Source organism: Thermobia domestica, chromosome 8 (genome assembly GCF_964235325.1).
Source record: "Thermobia domestica chromosome 8, izTheDome1.hap1.1, whole genome shotgun sequence".
NCBI classification, from domain to species: Eukaryota; Metazoa; Arthropoda; class Insecta; order Zygentoma; family Lepismatidae; genus Thermobia; species Thermobia domestica.
The window spans coordinates 44,467,397-44,488,541 of NC_137461.1; the positions used below are offsets into that span (position 1 = coordinate 44,467,397).

General features: G+C 37.2%; 1 protein-coding gene across 1 annotated transcript in view; it reads left to right on the forward strand.

Moving 5' to 3' along the window:
* The window catches only part of LOC145692852 (uncharacterized), a 120,767-nt gene that overhangs the window by 59,110 nt on the left and 40,512 nt on the right, over positions 1-21,145 (forward strand). The window contains exons 2-3 of the mRNA XM_081768371.1: positions 7,751-7,990; positions 12,124-12,304. Coding sequence (XP_081624497.1) covers positions 7,751-7,990; positions 12,124-12,304 — 421 coding nt within the window. The remainder of the gene's footprint in view (positions 1-7,750; positions 7,991-12,123; positions 12,305-21,145) is intronic.

Here is a 21,145-nt window from a genome sequence, read left to right on the forward strand (position 1 = left end):
GTTAAGACTAGGTTATATATCCAAAGAACGTCAGTTCAAATCCACTCCCAGGAGTTTTTTTTTAAAAAAATATTTGTTAATAATGCATACAGCTACATGAGAAGTGGTAAAAGAAAGCATATTACCCGTTGGTAATATGTTAAATGAAAACGAGGTAAAAATTCCAGTGAAATTTATTAGAAAAGTGAAACAATGAAAACGAGAAAGCAGCTATCTAATCAGGGGTATGTATCAAAGGGTACTGGAATCAATGGTGGCCAACATAGACAGGTTTCACTGTAATAATAGTAACAACAACAATAATAAATATTCACCTTTACTGTGTAGTTGTCACTTAAACGAACATCTTGGTCGTCTTGGTGAGAGTGGACGTTGGTTCGAGTCCGTTGAGGACTATTGAACACAGTGGTTCGTAACATAGTTTGGCCAAAATTGTAAGTCCCGTCGTTAGGAGCTCATCTGTTCGTTTTAGTCTTTCGTAGCAATTATTATTGATGATTAATACTGGTAATACTTTTTGCATTTGCGTGTTGTTTTTATTCTTCTCTTTCTTTTAAAAGAGAAGAATATCCAAACAAATACCACCATAATTCATCTTATTTTGAATGTAAACGCCATTTGCAAGTAGTAAAGATCAAAAATTGAACCCATAGTCATGGTCATTAAAAATACTAATATTACACGCCTTAATCCTCTCGACTACGATTTCCGTGTTGAATAAAATATAATTTATTCAATTTCTATAATGTTTATAGCAAGTTTATACGGATGTTTTAGTTTCCTTGTTACAAAAACGTAGAAACTGTGAAAATATTTTTTATACTATGTGATCGCTGACAACAATCCGAGTAAATAGTGTGTGTGTTCTTTACCATAATGTGAAAATAATGGGCATGTCTTCATTCGTCTTTCTCTCTTCATGTGTTTCTTGACATTTATCATATCTTTGTTTTTCTTTCTTCTCTCTCTACCCATCTTTATTTCTTACTGATTACTTCTCTCTTTTACACACACATTCTCCCTTCTCTCGCCTGTACTGTGCCAGAGCTATACCTGGGCTCCTCTGCAAAACATATTGACCAGGTCTAACCTAAACATAAGCGTCCCGGTTTACATTTTCAACTTCTCAAGATACTGAAAGACAAACATCCGTGTTAAGATCTATAATGGGAGCCGCATAGAAATTGAATAAATTACATCATATTCAACATAGAAATCGTGGTCGAAAGGTTTAAGGCGTGTGGTTATAGTATTTTTAATAATCATGAATATGGGTTCGAACCCCACCGCCTCCTTTTTTTTACTTTATGCAGCTACGTCGGAAGGTTCAATGCTTGTTCTTTATTACTAATTGCAAATGGCGTTTACATTCAAAATAAGGTGAATTATGATGGTATTACTTCGGAAATTCTTCTCTTTCGAAATGAAGAGAAGAATAAAACCAATACACAAAGACACAAAATATTACCAATACTAAACATTGCTACGAAAGACTAAAACGAACAGTTGAGCTCCTAATGACGGGACTTACAGTGTGGCCAAACTATGTTAGACTTAATGTGCTGTATTTCTTCCAGACATGTTTTCTGGGGACACTGCTCCATCGGAGCTCTGAGAGTGTTCCCCCCGGAAGAGGCCAAAACAATACGTTTATAATAGTATAATAAATAGAATAGTACCAGCAGTGTTCCCCGGAATATTAAGTGTACCTCACGTTCAATACTCCTCAGCGGACTCGAACTAACGTCCACTCGCAACCAAGACGACCAAGATGTTCGTTGAAGTGACAACTACACAGTGAAGGTGAATATTTCTTCTTATTCTTCTTCTTCTTATTATTATTATTATTATTATTAATATTATTATTAGCGCACTTTTGAATTTTCACGACGAAATTACTTTATAATACCTTATCATTTCTGTAATTTTCCTGCATTGTATGTTATGTAGTTTATTAGTGGACACTAAATTGTCTCCAGGTCATCGAATAAATGAATTTCGACATGCACTTTGCTGTAAACATCATTAAAGAAAGAACATTACTGGTTCGTTCCAACCATCAGGGCTGAACTTAGCAATATTTGGCTTTATAATTGTACGTGATAAGTTAGTGTAGGGGTAACGTGTTGTACTTGTGAGTAATACAGTTCATCAACATAGGTTCAAATCCTTTGCAAGTCAAAGATTTTTTTACAAAGCAATTGTGAAAAATCGAAGAGTAACTTCTCATACTAAACGAGCAATTCTTAAAAAGATGGAAACAAAAACCTGTATCATGATAGAGACGATATACGATTGTTGATTGGGAAAGGGCAAGGGAATTACCAGGATATTCGAAACACTTCATTGATCTACAGTATACACTTTTCCTGTTATCGTTCTCAGGAAGAAACACTACACCATTTGTTAAACAAAGTTTGGCTAGAGCAATCGCTGGAGTAGTGGTATCGTGCTATACTTCTAAAAGGAAAATATCGGTTCGACTCCCCGTCACATAGTATAATTTTTTCGTATAAAATGATGACTGCAAACAGATATCCACAATGAGCGAAATGGAGACTGGTATTCGACACAGATATATCTCCGGAGATGCATTTTTTGTTTTTCTCTAATTTTTATTAAGAAAGGAATTTCTATATATTTTTCACTGTCCTGGGTTTGTTTAGGTTACCTTACCACTTGGCGCGCCGTGTATTGCTTTTTAGTTGGAATAAAGTTCTATTTCAGTAAAAATCAACGTGTAAAAAACAAGACTGTTACACACTATATGAATAAAACTAGTTGTAGGAAGAAATAACTGAATAAAAGATCTGTTACAGTGTATTTATATAGCTTAATTTTGTGGTCTAATTATGGCTCCTCATCCAAAACTTGTGATTGCTTGCACAGGACACTTTTGGGGGGAGGGGGAGTTGTGTGAATCATAATGTTTTAGCATTCGTGATAAGAGCGGTATGTGGTGCCGATCTTGGAACCTTAGGTGAACAGATAGTTTAGTATAATGTTTGCAATAATCACTTTGATGTTTTATAGCTGTTTGTATTAGGCATTCTTATTATGTAAGCGTCTATATGTCATCTCGTTGATTTGAAGGAACGCATCTCGCTCTCAGTTCCGGGAGCATTTATCTCTCTCTGTATGCATATCTTATGTATATATATGTATATCTTTATATATAAGATATATATACAGAGAGCGGGAGAGAGAGAAACTTTCGAACTGAGGATGGTTTTCGTCTCACAGGGTGATGATCGGCAAAAGTGCATATAAATTTTGGGTCACACGGGTAATACGCTCTCTTTTACCACCTCTCATGTAGATGTATGCATTAACAAATATTTTAAAAAAAACTACTGGGAGTGGATTTGAACTGACGTCCTTTGGATTTATAACCTAGTCTTAACCACTACATCAAGATCGCTGCTTGGTAAGTGTTTAGCTGTTGGCCAATTTGTTCACATTTGTATTTTATGTTCCCACTTCGACAATTTTCACTCTTTTTTATCCGTTTACCAGCTGTTTCTGGATTTCTCTTTCAGTGTCGTTCTCTATTTACTTTACTGTCTTATTCAGATTAGGTTTCTCTCCTTAACCTTCACTACACTTTTGATAGATTTAATTCTCATATTCTCCGCGGTTAGAGCGTAGGAATGCCAGACTCAAAAAAGAGATGTACATTTACTTATCTGACAGAGAGTACCACACTGCACCATATCATTCTTCACACAATCTCCCCCACTTTTTCTTTGATCGACCTCCTGTTCGTTTCCATTCAGTTCTATAGCGTCCAATCGAAAATCAGTTTACATTTACAAACCAGTTTACTTTCTTGCAGTTTTTCTACTACTGGTCTCACCTAGTAATATTCCTTGGAAAACTTTATCCTTATTTCTGTCCTTCCGCGTCACTCCACACATCCTCCGCACCATTTTCTGCTTCATAACATTCAACTCCTGTTTCTCTCTCTTCTTCATCATCCAAACATTCCGCTCCGTATAATGTGGCAGGTCTCACTACTGTTCTGTAAACATTTTTTAAAGCTTATTGGTACCCTACGATCACACTACACTCTCCAGTCGTTTCTTTCCATTTTGTCCAATCGCTGCTAATTCTGCGTTCATATATTCTATTCCTGGCAAGGTGATAAGTCCTTGGCCTGACAATGAAAGACTGCGAATTTCAGTTTAAAAATTATTTTAGTTTTCGACATAATCTCCCTTAACTTCAATACACTTGGTTCACGAGTATCGAGAGTTTACTATAATCGGGACGATTTGTTACGTATTCCTCAGACTGCTGAAGTACCTTCTCATGCAATTCTTTAATTCTTTGTCTCATTTCATCTTTTGGCATTATCTGCCGAATGTCAATTGATACCAACACATCGCCTTCAAATGGATTTCCATGTTCATTTAGAGCAGCAATAAAATTTCTCACGTGTTTCCGAAATCTTTCATTATGAACATTAGTATCTTCGTGATGATCCAGTGGTCGCGATGATGTTGATTGCGCTTGGAAAAATATACTCTCCTTGGATTTGGATAACATTGCAGAAAGTGTAGGACCTGCCAACATGCACTTCAATAAAGCGTCTTTGTTATCCAGAATTCCTATGGCACCTCCATTTCCTTTCACAAGCTTATTGTTTTGTTCGTGGTATTGGTCATCGGGGATAGATAAAAACAATGCTCCAGTTCTAGAACTAGTAAAATGGCCGTTGCAGAATTCCGCGTAAATCTCTGGATGTCTGGTTGGTAACTCCTTCAGAGTGCGAACAAATACAGGCAACCACCGAGAATAATGATAAGCATCCAGGGCAAATGTCCATGGGCATATAAGTTCTAATGTCTCCAAAACATGTGGTAATTAGATGTTCGGATGCTAAAAATGAAGCATAGAAGCAAACTTTCCAGCTCCATGACTTGATTCCAGAAATTTTAACACTGAGAAATGTCATTGTCATTATATATATATGTGGGAGGGAGCAATGTGCAGTTATAAAAATTTTCTTGAAAACCCCTGATAAATAATAAAGATACGCCAGGGAAATACGGTCATGCCACACGATATTGATTTCCTTGACATTTTATTACCAAAAATAGATGTGAAGCAATTTTACTAATGAAACTATATTGATAAATGACAGATTGTAAGGAATTTATCTGACCATTCCAAAAACTGTTCCAATCAACTCAGAGACCTCAAAAACCTATAAATGGACACCAAATTTACACTTGTAGGACTTTTACTCCCTGATTTACTTCCATAAATAGCTATATAGGTCCGCCATCTTTAAAAATGGCGGCTTTGTCATTCATTATGTATTTTACATGTTAAGAAACTATTCCAATCGACACAGCGTCATCAAAAACCAATAAATAGACACCGATATTGTTCATTTGAGATACTTGCACCTGACTTACACCTACACTTTTTGGTACAGGGCGGCCATTTTGGAAAATGGCAGCCACGACCACCCTAGACTAGGGAAAACCTGTGTCCCGGTCTTTTTCGATTTCTTATGACCTATACTTACTGCGCTCAAAAAGACAGACTGGTATCCGGAAGTGAAATATTTTCCCGACTTCGGAGGTTTAGCTATCCCACTACAAAGGAGGAACGAAAATGACCCATTGCTCCGCCACTACCGAATTTCGAGGTCCTTCCTTTCGCATCGACTAGTGAATTTTCGTGCCGTTTCGTTTCCCTATTTCCACGTTTTGTGCGACACCGGAAGTGGATCAAAATGGGCTTCCAAGATGGGACGAAAATGACCAAGAGTTCCGCCACTATCGAATTTCGAGGTTCATTTCACATCGCCTACCCCTTTGTGCGCCTATTTCGACATTTTGTGCGTCACTGGAAGATGGTCAAAATGGGTCTCAGAGGAGGAACGAAAATGACCCATTGCTCCGCCACTACCGAATTTCGAGGTCCTTCCTTTCGCATCGACTAGTGAATTTTCGTGCCGTTTCGTTCCCTTATTTCCACGTTTTGTGCGTCACCGGAAGTGGGTCTAAATGGACCTACGAATATAACGAAACAATTTAATGCTGTTTCGCCACCAACGAATTTGGAGGACGTTTACTTCACATCGTTTAGTGTGTATTTTGTACCGCTCTGTTCGCCTACTTCCACGTTTTGAGCATCACCTTAAATGCGTAAAAATGGTCCATCAAGGTGTGAGGAAAAAGAGCCTTTGTTCCGCCACTATCGAATTTGGAAGTCGTTTCTTTCGCATCGTATAGTGCCTGTTTTGTACCGTTTTGTGCTCCTATTTCCACTTTAGTGCGACAACGAAAATGGGTCAAAATGGCCTACAAGTATAGCGGAATAACTTAATGCTGTTCCGTCACAAGCGAATGTCGAGGTAGTTTCCTTCACATTTTTTATGCATGATTTGTGTCGCTTTGTGCAATAGTGGAAGGGGGTCAAAATGGGCCTTGAAAGTGGGATGAATATGTCTTTTCTGCCATATTTGTAGGTTCCGGTAAACGTCCCCCTGAGACCCCCTAGTTCGAAATTTGAAAAAAACACAAACTCTTCGTCTTGATCTGCGGCCTAGACCAAGCTACCCGTGGCCAAATTTTGAAAAGTTTCGGTCCACTCGTCTGGTCCACAGGCAGCACAAAGATAGACAGACAGACACGAACAAACTCTTTATTTTATTTATATTAGAAAGGTCAGATCCGCCCTTATTTGAATAGAGCGGTGCTTGAGCGATTGATCGTAGAAATTCAAATTCCGATGAGTGATAATTTCATATGCTTGTCTTATTACAAGTTTAAACTCTTTAGTCAGTAGAGAAGAGGGCGTGAATCATAGGTCAGAGTTGATGACAATGGGTTTTGGTGGGTCTGTGGGTCACAGTGGGTGAGAGTGGTTTATGGTGGGTGGTGGGTCAGAGTGGGTCGCGGTGGGTCGTGGGTCACGATAGGTGATGAGCCAATTGGTTTTCCTTGCCCCACGCCCTCTCTAAACTACAGTGTTGAAAATTTATCAGTGAAAATCAATTGCAATTGATAATCAATTGAAAGTAATTGCTGTGGAAATCAATTGCAATTGAATTAATTGCCAATTAATTTCAATTGTAATTGACTCTCCATTATTAATGGCCAACTGCAATTAACAATTAACCATTACTTACTTCAATTGTTAATTGCAATTAACAATTAAATTTACAGATTAATTGTTAATTGTTAATTCAATTGAAATTTGCCCAACACTGTTGCAAGGTAATCTATTAACAGGATCCCTTTCTCATTCCAAAACACACTGGCCATGACTTTTCCGGCCGATACGATCGTCTTCGCTTTCTTCAGAGCTGCACCACCGGCTTACACCCACAGCTTGGACTGCTGTTTCATTTCTGGCGGGTAGTGGCGAACCCATGTCTTATCCATCGTCACAAATCGCGGCACAAAATCAGCCGGAATAACCTGGCGAATACTGTCCGTAAGGAAGAAATTTGAACTTTAAGTCATTGATTTTGGAAGTTGCGATAACGGATGTGTGAACTGTTGCATTTTCTTAATGAAACAACACTTTCTTTTTTGTCAAATGCGGCTTCTTTTTTTTTTTTTTTTTTTTTTTTTTAATATCACTCATGTGAAAGGCTTTGCTTAGTAAAAGGTAAGAGACCACTGACATACATGGTAAGGAATTTTAAAAGAGGTCTTGTGAATATAAATGCATACGTACTTCCTGTAAATAACTTATTTTCCTTCTAATAAAATGTGTATATTTGCAGATGCTCTTGGAGTGGCATCTCCTGCCTGCATTGCTGTTGTGCCTTCCACTTGTAGTCTCTCCACAAGGGTTTTTGCCTCCTCGAGTAGATCCTCTCCAGTCACCTTGTCCTAACATCTTCACTTATGACAGCAAGCGGAGCGACGACCGTTGGTACGGGGTCATCCTGGTCACCGTATCAGAGTCACTCTCAGGGCTTAGACTGGATATCTATCTCGACAGGCCAGCTCAGTTGCTTGGGGTAAGTTTTTATTATTATTATTATTATTATTATTATTATTATTATTATTATTATTATTATTATTATTATTATTTTCGTAATTAGCGTGTTACGTTGCAAAAGTTTTTGATTAACAGTTAGCAATAATTAATTACTTGGAACTGTTCTTGTTTCTTTAAACTTTACATTTGAGCGACAAAAGGAGAGAAGAAAGTTTGGTGATTCTGAAGAAAAAAAAATCGAATTCGAGATTTCAATGGATTCACACGATTCATGGCACATAGATAGCGAAAAAGTTATTTTTCCACATCTGTCTATCTGCTCGTCACATTGCCCGTTCGTCCTGATGTACACTCACCTAGGGGCCATACTATTCAACGTATCTTATACCAAAATTTAAACTTAAGGTACAGGATATCCAATATACAATGCAACCCGAAGTTTCGGATAATAGAACTTTTGAACCTGAAGCAATTCACAAATAATGGTTATGCCAAAATAAAGCTTAGTTTATGTATATATTTTTAAACTAGTGAGCAACTATTGAAGTACACTAGGAAGCACCCAGTGTTGCCAGATGTAACCGAAGGTGTAAATCACTTTTTTTAAAAAAAACATGTAAATTGACCCATAACTCATACGAATGGATGTTCTATCGTTAATTTTCAGTTTGTTTTGTTGGAGTAGCTTGGATACTATGGGGGAGAAAAAAGATCGGATGAGGCCTCTGTAAGAGAAAACTAAGAAAATCATAGTTTTAATAAATTAACACTCTGAATTGGCAACCCTGCTGATGTTTCAGTGCATCAAAAGATGTGTTAAGGATTTGTCTACATTATGCAATTCCTGAAAACAACGAAAAAGAAACTTTGAAATCATCATGATAAAACGTTTACTTTCATGCACCCGGTAACACTGCTATTCATTTCTATGGGGCTACTTAAAGCAAGAGATATACAAGGACAATTCTCAAACTATTCAAGACCTGGAAACGAACATTCGCAGTGCCATTGAGAACATTAACACTCCTATAGTCTTCGTAAAGTTACTGCCAACCTGGTAAAACATGTGAACCAGTGTTTGAATCAAACAGGGGACAATTCCAGCATCTGCTGTAAAGCTGGTAACTCATTTCTGATAGTTTTCTTTTTCATTGTTTTCAGGAATTGCATAATGTAGACAGATCCTTAACACACCTTTTGATGCACTGAAACATTAGCAGGATTGTCAATTCAGAGTGTTAACTTATAAAAACTGCGATTTCCATAGTTCCCCCTTACAGGGGCCTCATCCGATTAGATATCGGTAGAAATGAAAAAAATTTCCAAACTACTGCTCCATAGCTTCCAAACTACTGAAACTAAACAAGCTGAAAATTAACGATAGACTATCCATACGTATGAGTTATGAGTCAATTTACATGTTTTGCAAAAAAAAAAAAAAAAAACCTTCGGTTACATCTGGCAACACTGTGTGGCTCCTAGTGTACTTCAATCCTTGCTTCCTAGTTTAAAAATATATGCATGAACAAAGCTTCATTTTGGTATAATCATTATTTATGTATCTCTTCAGGTTCAAAAGTTCTACTATCCCAAACTCCGGGTTGCATTGTATATTGAACACCCTGTATTTATGTGATTCTCCAGATATTTTTCTTTAGAAATTTCCTCCTATCCTATAAAAGTAACGGTAGTATACTGGAGGGCGAAAATGAGAATTGCTATTTTTCTCAGAAATGAGTCTAACGATTTTGTTTATATTCCATAAATCAATATTTCATTGACAACCTCATGCTTTGATATACGTCATTTTTCTGGGAAAAGAAATCGAGAGGGTAATTTCCTCTTGGGTGTGCGCTTTTTCTGACAATTTTCTCAAAAATGACTAAGACTTTGTTGCTTATAATAAATAAATACATCAATAATAACCTGATATTATGGCATAGCTCATTTGTCCTGATAAAATCTGCAAGAAATAGTTTTAATCTTGAAGGTAGGTTTTTCTGGACGATTTTATTTTACAAAAAAAGAAAAGAGATTCAGGCGATTTTGTTCATATTTCGTAAATGAATATTTCACTAAAAATTAGACAATATGACTCATTTGTCCTTTAAAAAAAAACTATGGGGGTAGTTTAGGCCTTTCTTTTTACAAATTTTCCAAAAACGATTAAAGTTATTTTCATTTTCTTCACATTTCGTAAATAAATATTTCGTTAATAACAAGATAACGTTACCTCAATTGTCTCTTACGAAAAAACTTACAAGCGGAAGTTTACTTTTCGCAATGAGCTTCTTTTCACACTGTTTCCTTTAAAAGGAGTGAGGCCATTTCGTTCACATTTAATAAATAAATATTTAATTAATTTTTCTAATATTTTCATAAATCACTTCCATGAAAATGTGCACGGTGGCTCAGTGGTAGAGCGTTTACCTCTTGTTACGTAGGGTCCCTGGTTCGATTCCCGGCCAAGTAATTTTGTGGTGGATAACATCTTGTTCGTAGGTTTTCTCGGGGTACCTCCGGTTCCTTCTACACTCTCATTCCATCAATTCATCCATCATCATTCACTTGCCTTAATCATTCGTCTCAAGTGCATATGCATAAATGTGAGATGTTAAATTCAAATATTTTCCCCGTGAAATATTTGTACAATATTAAAATGAAAACTCAATGAATTTCTATTTGACATATGGAAAGATTTAAATATTTTGAATTTCCAAGTGTTCTTAAAAAACGATTACGATTAATTGCGTCATAAAAAAAGATCCTAAATTGGCCTTAAGTAATTAATTATATAATTGCATGCTCAAACTAAAAAAAAAATAACTAATTACTTAGTAATCGCTCGATAGTAAAAGTTATATTTAAAAAAAATATTCCTACTTACAAAAAAATATAGTTTGATAAAATTCAGTTCTGATTTAGCGGCAAAGAAAAATATTAACAATTGTAATTTATTGTAATAAAAAAAATTCCTAAAAAGTGTCTGTGTTGTCATTGTTTAATATTAATAATGTTTTGTGTGTTTGGTATTTACCTCTGGATTTCCAACTTAAAATAAATACACATTCTTGTTGCTTCCTCGTGTAAAGCCCCTTCTGTGGCCATTGTTAAATTGCTGTTTTCCCCATCTTGTCCGATAAGCTACGGATGGGGGCGTTACCACAGTTTCAATTTGGAAATGGAGGGTGAAGGAAAATGTAAAAATTCACACTTCAATTTTCGCATTGAGAAAAAAACAAGCTTCTTCACTATGATACAACTACTTGTTAGATATATATTAGTTATTGCAACCAAGGCCTTCATACTGCTGCACACTATAGGCTAATTTAACATCTGATGCATATACCCTCTAGGCTAAAGGAGGTGAATGTTTTATGGAAACAAATAATGATAAATTTTTGTACTCTTCCACTGGGAATCGACCCAGGAACCACGTAAACCAAAGCCATATGCGCTGGCCGCTATACCAAAAAGGAAGGCTCGTATTCAATTAAAGTTCTAGTTCATATTTAACAAATTTATTGGTTTATTATTTTGAGTTTCCTTACCAATTACCCCAAACTCCGTATCATATTTTTATCCGTTTATTCAACACCTTCGTTAAGACAACGATCCTGCAGGCAGTGACATCTGTTACTGTCAGGCAGACAATCATAGCGCACGTAGCAACGTCTATTACTATCAGGCAGGAAAGTCATAGCGCATGTAGCAACGTCTATTACTGTCAGGCAGGCAAGTCATAGCGCATGTAGCAACATATATTACTGTCAGATAGGCAAGCCATAGCGCACGTAGCAATATGTATTACTACCAGGCAGGCAATTAATAGCGCATATAGCAACATCTATTACTGTCGGGCAGATAAGTCATAGGTCATATAGCAACATCTGTTACTGCCAGGTAGGCAAATCATAGCGCACTTAGTGGCATCTATTGTCGTGATCGTTTACTAGTAGGAATTCGCGTGACGCCCTGAGATATTTGCGTTTATTATAAGAAATTCTATTTTACCCATTACCTCACTATAACCAACATTATTATATCTTAACCAGGGTTGTATAACATTTCAGGATATTAGCATTACTCACTGACTGACATGTTTTTGTATTATAAATAGGATATATATTTACCTTTTCCTTTTGATTTTAGAACTGGGAGGGTCAAGTGAGCAGCAAAGACAATGTTCACTTCACCATTTGGAATCCCAATAAAAAGTTGTATCCAGGACCTGGGATTGCCGTTCGTATATTTGTGAAATTCGAAGAAACTGGAGCAGTGCCTCATGTGCAAAGCATTCGATTAAATGGCAGAGAAATATGTCCTGAACATGGTAAGGAATACTTGGATTTTAAGTTAATGAGTATGTAATACTCCTGTAAACCGTATTTAAGATTACATGATATCACCCTTTTCATTATCAAATAATTACTTAAAAGGTTAACTTTTTCCTTCTCAAACATATTACTGAGAAAATTTCTGAGAAGCTAAATGTTTGTTGGTGAGCTTCCTGTTTTCGTACTCTTCCATTTCAATTTTCGATTGGGCACACATGATTCACATCTCAAGTTAAAGTATAGACCCACGCAGTGTGCGAATTAGATAATTTATATTGGGGGGGGGATAAAATTAGGCCAAGAGGACTTAGAGTCTGAAGGTGCAATAATTAAAAATGAGACAACAATGCCTAACCCTCCACACTTAAATATGATATGACATCTGTAATAAATAAGAAATTTATTACTTCAATAAATCAACAGACAATAACTATGTATCAGGCGCGTAGCCAGGATTTCGTAATAGGGGGGTCCGTGACAAAATACTGTGCTTATCACACCAGGGTATCAATCATTTTAAACTATTTTACTGGAAACATTTTGGTTCGTTTAGCCAGGATTTCGTAATGGCGGGGGGACATGACATGAAATACTGTGGTTACACACCAGGAACTCGATCAATCTAAACTATTTTACTAGCAACATACCCACATTGGTAAGTTAAGATAATAAAATGAACATATGTTAGGTAAGTATTTTAATAACACTCTATGAAGAAGTCTCGAGTAAAAGAATATAAAAAGAGTTATCGAAAAAGATATAATCTTCCGAGGTCATTCGAACTCGGTTCTTCTTGTCTTCTGTCTCCTTCTTTTTCTTATCTTCGTTTAATGCCGTCAAGGATAGCAACAAGATTTCTTTCGACAGCAAAGATCTATTATATAAAAGAGAACGCACAAATCCTTTGTTAGCTCATCACGCTAATACGGCTGAACCAATTTCTTTCATTTTTGGGGGGTTATTAGGATTTGGACCCTAGATGGTTTTTATCATATCACTTTAATTTTTAATTACCAGTGTCTTGAGATAATTGACCATTCAAGTGTCCATAACGTACAAATCCTTTGTTAGTTCATCATAGGTATAAAAATAAACGTATTTATATGCAACCCGCATGACCGTGTCACTCGGCGGGTTAACATAAATGACAGGCGCTATAATGTTAACATTTACTGCAATTTGAAAGCGAAAAAGTAAAAATTATCTAAGTAACAAAGTTTATTGCGTTCCGGGGTGACCGCAGCGAAGCGGGGTGAACGCTGCTAGTATCCTATAAAATGGATTAGTGTTGCCGCGAAATTGAATACTTCTTTAACAAGTGTAACTGGAATGTATGTTGTCAGTGTCTGGTGATTGTGAGCATTTCTAAAGTTCTTCTGAGTCTATCTGATAGAACCGATTTATCGATCGTCATTTGTAGTCCATAGGATTAGCATGGAGCTAGATGGAATTCGGAACTCCGTTACAATAATGTCCATTTTTAACTTGATCTCCCCGGAAAGATGTCATGAAAGTGAAATACTTTCTTGAAATATATATATATACTGTATGTATATATATATTCAAGACTGCGTCCCTCTGTTTCGTCTCCTGGACAACCACATCCCTCTGTCTCGTCTCGTTGACAGCCAATCACATCCTTCTGTCTCGTCTCATGGGCAACCACATCCCTCATCCTTCGATTTCAGTCAATTGAAACCCTTCCCACTGTACTAGTGGTTAATACGCGCACCTTTGGTACACTAGTTGCTTGTAGTACTTCCTCCAGCCATACTTCTGTGGGACAATGTCTCCCAGTCCCTCCTCTCCCAACCTTAGATACACTACGATTGTACTTACATGTCACTCTTGTGTAAAGTATGTCCTTTAGCAAATATTCTCCCGGAACAGTCCCTCATAGTTTGTATTTTGCCTCCCAGGACAAAATTTATTAGAAGAAAGTCTGCTACTGGGTTTGATTCTAGGCAGGAGAGTCTTAAAATTTTTGAATGCATTGCGGTGGTTTAAATTTCACCTATAATTGTATGTTCACGTCTCATACCCTTAACGCTGAAAAGGGAAAACTCTAAACTGGAGTTACCAGATATACTCTTTTACTGTGACAGGTCCTCTTTTTCAGCCTCTAAAAATAATTCGGGCAGGATTCTAAGAAAATAGGTAAATGTCCTTTTTATGAGAGGGGGGGGGGGGAGCATTGATAACTATACTTGTAAATAAGTGTTAGTACTAATAATCTTGGGGTGTTGAATTTACAAGGAAATGCACCAAGTTCAGCTGTAAACACGAAGGAAAGAATCTTAATACTCCCGTAATCGTTACTCTAAAGTTGAGTGATTTGTAAATTATATTTTCTTCTTACAGATTTGTCGAATAGTAGATTTTTTTTTTTTTTTTTGGTGAAATCTAGAAATACGTACTCTTTAAGTCTGTCGTATTTTAGTTAACTACATTTAGGGTAAACTTTGCCAAACTCCAACCATCCTAAACTTAACCTTCGGAGCGGGCGTGGTCATGAATTCCATCCCGGATGGAAGAATAAGGCTGCTTTCACACTAGGATTTTGCGAGCCGCTCATGTGAACATGTAGTGTGAAGACATTGAATATTTCTGAGCCGCTCAAAAGATCGTGATACCAAAATGGCAGCCATGCTAGATAAATTGCAAGAAAAAATAGGGGGAAAAAGGTATAGAACAATGTGGATTTATCCTATAAATCGATCAAGACTGGAAGAAAGTTCATTTTACAGTCTGTTTCCTAAACTGAGGGAAGATGAAAGATTTTTTTTCAGTTATTTTAGGATGTCTATATCTTCGTTTGACGAACTATATAATAGTATAAAATGTGCATTTCATCAGAGTAACACCAAAATAAGAAAATTTTCAACATCAAATATACTGTATGTACACTTTTCTGCATTTTAACTGAGTTCATGCTCACGTGTGACGGGCTCTCATAACACTGCGTGTTATTTTCTTCCCCGCCAGCAGCCTGCTCGAGCCAATTACTGGCGGGGTGATCTTCATAGCAGCTCAGAACCACAGCACCGAAGCGCCGATGTGAAGGCGTACATTTAAGACAATGTAAAGCTAGCAGCTGCAGCTCACGAGAGTGACTCTCAGGATCCTAGTGTGAAGGCTACCTAAAAGCCCGAGTAATGATTCTGGTGCCACTATAAATAGTAGTCGTAGATTCCGTCCCATATGATATTGGTGTTGAAAAGAGGTGTAGAACCCCAGTGTTCATGTTCAATCAAGCGTTAGCACACACAAAAGAAAGAAAGTATATTATTAAAATAACCTTTATCTTAAATCAATTACTATAAAGCAAGATCAAGATACCAATGAACTCTTTAAACGACCATCAATCAACTTCATTCAGTTAATTTTAAGCACAAATTATTCAACAATCAACCAGAAACCGGCCAGATAAAATACAAACATGGACGTCAGAAGTACTTCATTAGTGTCTGTGCGCAAACAATTTCATCATAACTGGCTTCCTTCCTTCCTTCTGGAAAGAGATAGTAAGTAATAACATGAAGAGTTCTTGTGGACATACCCACCAAGGCCATTATCACGAAAGGCATAAGTCGGCACTCAAGAGGAACGAGATGGAAACAGTTAGTGAAGAAGAGAGACTTACCTTGACGTTCTTCCGTTTTCAAGGTTATCGTCTTTCATATAATTTAGTTATCTGTGGGAATTCAGTGAAGATTTTCAAACGTAGTGTCAGTAGAAGGAAAGGAATGTGCATGTTGACGCTTCAAAGTCTAATCGCCGAAGACAAATATTATTTTGCGCTACGTTTTTACGATTACCTCAGAGAGACATCGGTTGGCCCGTAGCCAGAACAGCAAGTAAAGGCAAATCCACGACAGACACTTGAAGGGGGTGGGGGCGATCAGGGCGGTGAAAGATTCTTTCTTTCTCACTACTACTGGTGCCTGTACTGCTGGGAGGGGGGGACGAACGACTTTTTGCCTTTCTCTTGTAGGCCTCGCGTAGCGTAGTTGGTAACGGTCGCGGGTTCAATTCCCGGTGGGTGCACTCGATCGCAAAACTATAAAACGTTTTTTGAGGCCAATCATCCTGAATGAGGTTTTCCTGGGTTTTTCCCATTCGCACCAGGCAAATGCCAGGGTGGTCCTTAACTTGAAGGTTCCAGGCCGCTTCCTTCCTTCCCTTTCCCTAGATAGTGCGCTCGCTGAGGGATACGTGACGGGCTAAATGGTCATAGATGCTGCAAGTATAGAAATCTAAATCCTAAATCATTGCCTTCCTCCTGGATCCGCCTACGACAGTAAGACAATGGGCCGAGGCAAGCAACAGTGTCATTTCATATTTTTCTTGGAGGTTGCAAATTTCCCTGCCAACAAAAGAGTGTCACGTGTTTTACTCGTACATTAGTATACAATTAATTAAAAATATGTGTTTCTCAAACTCAGAAGGAGGACACTCTCCCCTGGCTACCCCCAAATGAACTGCTGGAGACAATGTTTGAGGGTGCTAACTTGAGATCATCTTAATTTCGTATTTTTTAAGTGCATAAAGTGCTACGTTAAAATAAAAACATTTGAAATTCATTGAAACAATTTAAACTAATGTGATTTTAAGACCTAAAATCACACACAGAAACCTCCACGATGACAGAGTGGTCAAATTAAAAAGAAAAAAGAAAGAAAGGGAAATTATTACTTTCTTTCAAGGAAATAATGACCGGAAATTAAAATTTTACATTGAGTTCTCTATTCTGTCCGACAACCAAATCGATGTTATTATTATTTTGTTTGCAACGTAATAAATCACAAGAATTTCTTAAATGTATTTTTTGAAACATATATTTCTCTAAACAAACAATTAAAAGCTCGGGGATGCTGAAAATATCCCGCCCCATAGTAACCCTATCTACAGACCTGACCAGCTAGGGTTGCTAAATTTTGACAATGGAAATCGTAAGTTGTATACGTAATCCCTAGAGTACGTATACTCTTAAGGCTAGGCTAGTCGAGAAAGCGTTACCCCTTTAGCGAACGCGGCCAAAGTGGCTATTGAGTAATTTTACTTTCACCAGATGTGTAAATCATACTGTGAGCCAGTCAGGGTTTCCAGGTCTTTTTGCCAGGTCCAGGTGTGTAATAGCAGAGTTCCAATACTCTGCACAAACCATCTTCCAAGCAGCTGTTTCTTGCTACAATCCCTTTGCCTGGCAACACGTCTTTCCTTTTATTTCCCCTTCTTTTTGAAATCTTTTAAACAGCAGGCGATCTATTGTTCCGACCCGCACCAAATACGCTCGAGCTGACGTTTTCTCAGCGATTTTATTGCTTTCGAGTTTATGATTAGCCATCTACATTTAAATATATGGTCAGCGTATTCCAAGAGTACGCATGAGCAATAAATACGCTTTGCGATCGCCTCAAATAGCCGGGTACTTAAGATTGTGACACCATCGCTCGTGAGAAATGTGAACAACCCTGAAAGTGGTTACTTCACATAAAATTGAGCGATTCGGAGTTCGAATTTAATAACTTCAGTTGCTTTTGAAGTTGAAGTATTTATTAAACTTACTTATTCCAGGTTTGGTTGAGTCTGCACATGTAATTTTTGTGGGCCTAGGACAAATCTGCCAATGACCAAATGCGCCAATCGTGAAAATGGACAAATCTGCCAATTGACAAATCCGCCAATGGACAAATCTGCCAATTACCAAATGCGCCAAACGCGAAAATGACCAAATGCGCCAATTGTGAAAATGGACAAATCTGCCAATTACCAAATCTGCCAATTACCAAATGCGCCAAACGCAAAAATGACCAAATGCGCCAATTGCGAAAATGGACAAATCAGCGAATTGACAAATCTGCCAATTACCAAATCTGCCAACTACCATATCTGCCAATTACCAAATCTGCCAATTACCAAATGCGCCAAACGCGAAAATGACCAATACCATCAATAATATCGTATTTAAAACAGAAAAGCAAATATAATTGGCAATATAAATTATTCTATGCACAAAATATACTTGAAAAATAAGTCTTACCAGCTTCGCTGGGGCTGGTAACGTTTCATAATACCTTATATACTTCCACTGGATCTGGATGTATTATTTAATTGGAAGATCTAGCTGAAGATGAAGCAGTGCTAACTGCGCCTGATTGCTGATCTTTAGCAGTTGTGATAAGTTCAATAAACTACATTCAACTCTTCAGCTTTCACCTCCGGTGCTTCGGGTCCCTGGTTCGATCCCAGCTCGCGCCGTGTGGACTTTGTGGTGAACAAACACCGTGCTCGTGGGTTTTCCCGGGGTTCTCCCGTTTCCTCCCACTTTCTTCATTCCACCATTTTACTCATTTCTCATAGTCACCGTCTCCTTTAGCCTAACCGGCATAACTGTGGGACGTAAAACTCAAACATTTCGTTTTCAACTCTTCATCAAATTCTGCGCACGACAGTTCGATATGAAATCGAATTACGAGCTCTGCTTTAACCACGTTCATCTACAAAAGATTCCTTTTGTCACTCCAAAATAATCTGAATAGAACAGATAATAGGACTAGTAAGAGGAAAAAATTACCGGACATTTAATGTCCGGTTTTGAGGTCGCACCGGACAATGGACAAGGAGATCTTAAACCGAACTGCCTGGGCAAATACCGGACGGTTGGCTATCCTACCATCGCCAGACCTCTAAATTCATATACCTTAACTTCGTTCTTTTCTCGAAGTTGTTCCAATTTAGGCTCCACGGCAGATTGAAGGGTACAGGGACCAACGATATAATACATAGCTTCACATCATACAATACGTTCTCCTGATATATTTTGAGTTGTCTGTTCAAGAGCAACGGACACTGTGAATGGAGAAGTCTTGTTTACTTTTTCCTTCCGCCATCGGATTTGTGCTTTGAAACGATAATAGGCAGTTCTCTGGAGGCTGTCAGCAGCTTAAGGACTATTGATTTTCCCCGACCTGTGCGCTTACGTATTTTATTTACCGAAACATTTTAACTTGCCCACTTACAAATATGGGCTTTTTTCCTCATTGTTACAGAACTTTCCCTGTATATGAATTACACACAACAAAATTACTCTACACCAAAGTATACCAAACAAAGGCACAAAATACCATAGAGACTATAACAGAAAGTTAACCTTCCCAAGTCATCTTACAATCAACAATGAAGTGATCTCGCTACTCTGCAGTAGTGAACTGTTGCCAGATATACCCATGTATAAGTATTTCCTTGTGAGAAGGTACAAGGAGAAGCTGAGAAGCAAGGTTTTAGACTGTTTTCTAAACCAGATTCATAAGATCCGAAATAGTAAAGCTTCCACCTCTAGCCAGTGTTCGTAGTTTGAGGCAAAATTTCCCTAATCTAGGGAAATTTCGTAGGTAAATTTAGCAAAAAGGGAATTTCTGATAAAACGTAACAATCTAGGGAAATTCTCGCGTTAACCAATATAAATGCTTAAATTTTGCTATATTCTTCAGAAATAAACCAATACAATAACAATAGTTTGTGTTGTGTATGTATGTATGTATGTGTGTATGTTGAAAGTAGCATAATCAGCACTCATTGTTGCCTGCACCCATATTTGTATTTTTGTGAAAAAAGTGAAGGAAAGAGTAAAATATAGAATCAAAAAACAAATGAATAAAATAAGTATGGTTGGCAATTCTCTTAATATAGCTTATCACATAGTTTCTGTCATAGGAATTGGATACTTAAGAAACTGAGGAAAATTTGATAAAAGGGAAATTTCTGTGTCTGTCGAGAAAACTTTTCTTAAGAAAACCTACGAACACTGCTTCTGACGCGAGGGACTTCTGGTTCGATTCCAGCTCCACTAAGTGGACTTTGTGGTGGACAAACACAGTGTAAGTGGGTTTTCTCAGAGTTCTCTCTTTTCCTCCCACTTTCAACATTCCACCATTATTATCTACCTAACCATCACCGTCTCCCTTAGCCTCGGTGCTTAGAATCATAGCCTTCTACATAAGGAGATAGAAAGAACCAAGGATGGAAGGAGTAGAAGAAAAGAAATAAACGTTTGTGGCGACACATTTCAAGGATAGTGTCCGTCATTATGACGTACGTGATTTAGCGACAACACGCACTTCCAACTAGTAATTATTCCTTCCCGGATATCGCACGCTTCATCGTCAACATGATAGTGAAATATACAGGAAGAAAGGGGAAAAAAGAAAGAAAGAAAGACAAAATAAGAACTAGTTATTGAACAAAACTGAAGAAATGTAATTTAAAAAGATACTCACCTTCCTTTTCTAAAACGTAAACTATTATAAATTGTAATAAATAAATAAAGTATTTATTTATTTATTTATTTATTACAATAACGTCGAATTTTCGCTGATAGTAGTCAGCATTGCCAGACTTGATTGCGAGGATGTCCATGAAGTCTCATATTCATATACATATAGGCATGACAAAAAGGAACACTTATACACACTAGAACAATAGAACATATTTTGTAACGTTATATTTATATTTTAACTTGTTACATATATATGTCCACAGTTCGAATCACTAAATTGGTAAACACGATTAAACACCTTAATTATTACCTGTAATTGCAATATTTATTAAATACCTTGAAAATCAAGCACATTAAATATTAATACAATTAACTTTTATTATTCTTATTTCATGAATGAATTATTCTGTTGCCATAGCAACAACAAATATATACCTATCTTCTTTTCAAATCAACATATATTCTACATTTTTCTTCTTCTTCTTCTTATCAACAAATTCTGCACTTTTAAGCGCCGTTGCCCAAAATAACTACAGGAAAATGGAAGTAATTTATAGAT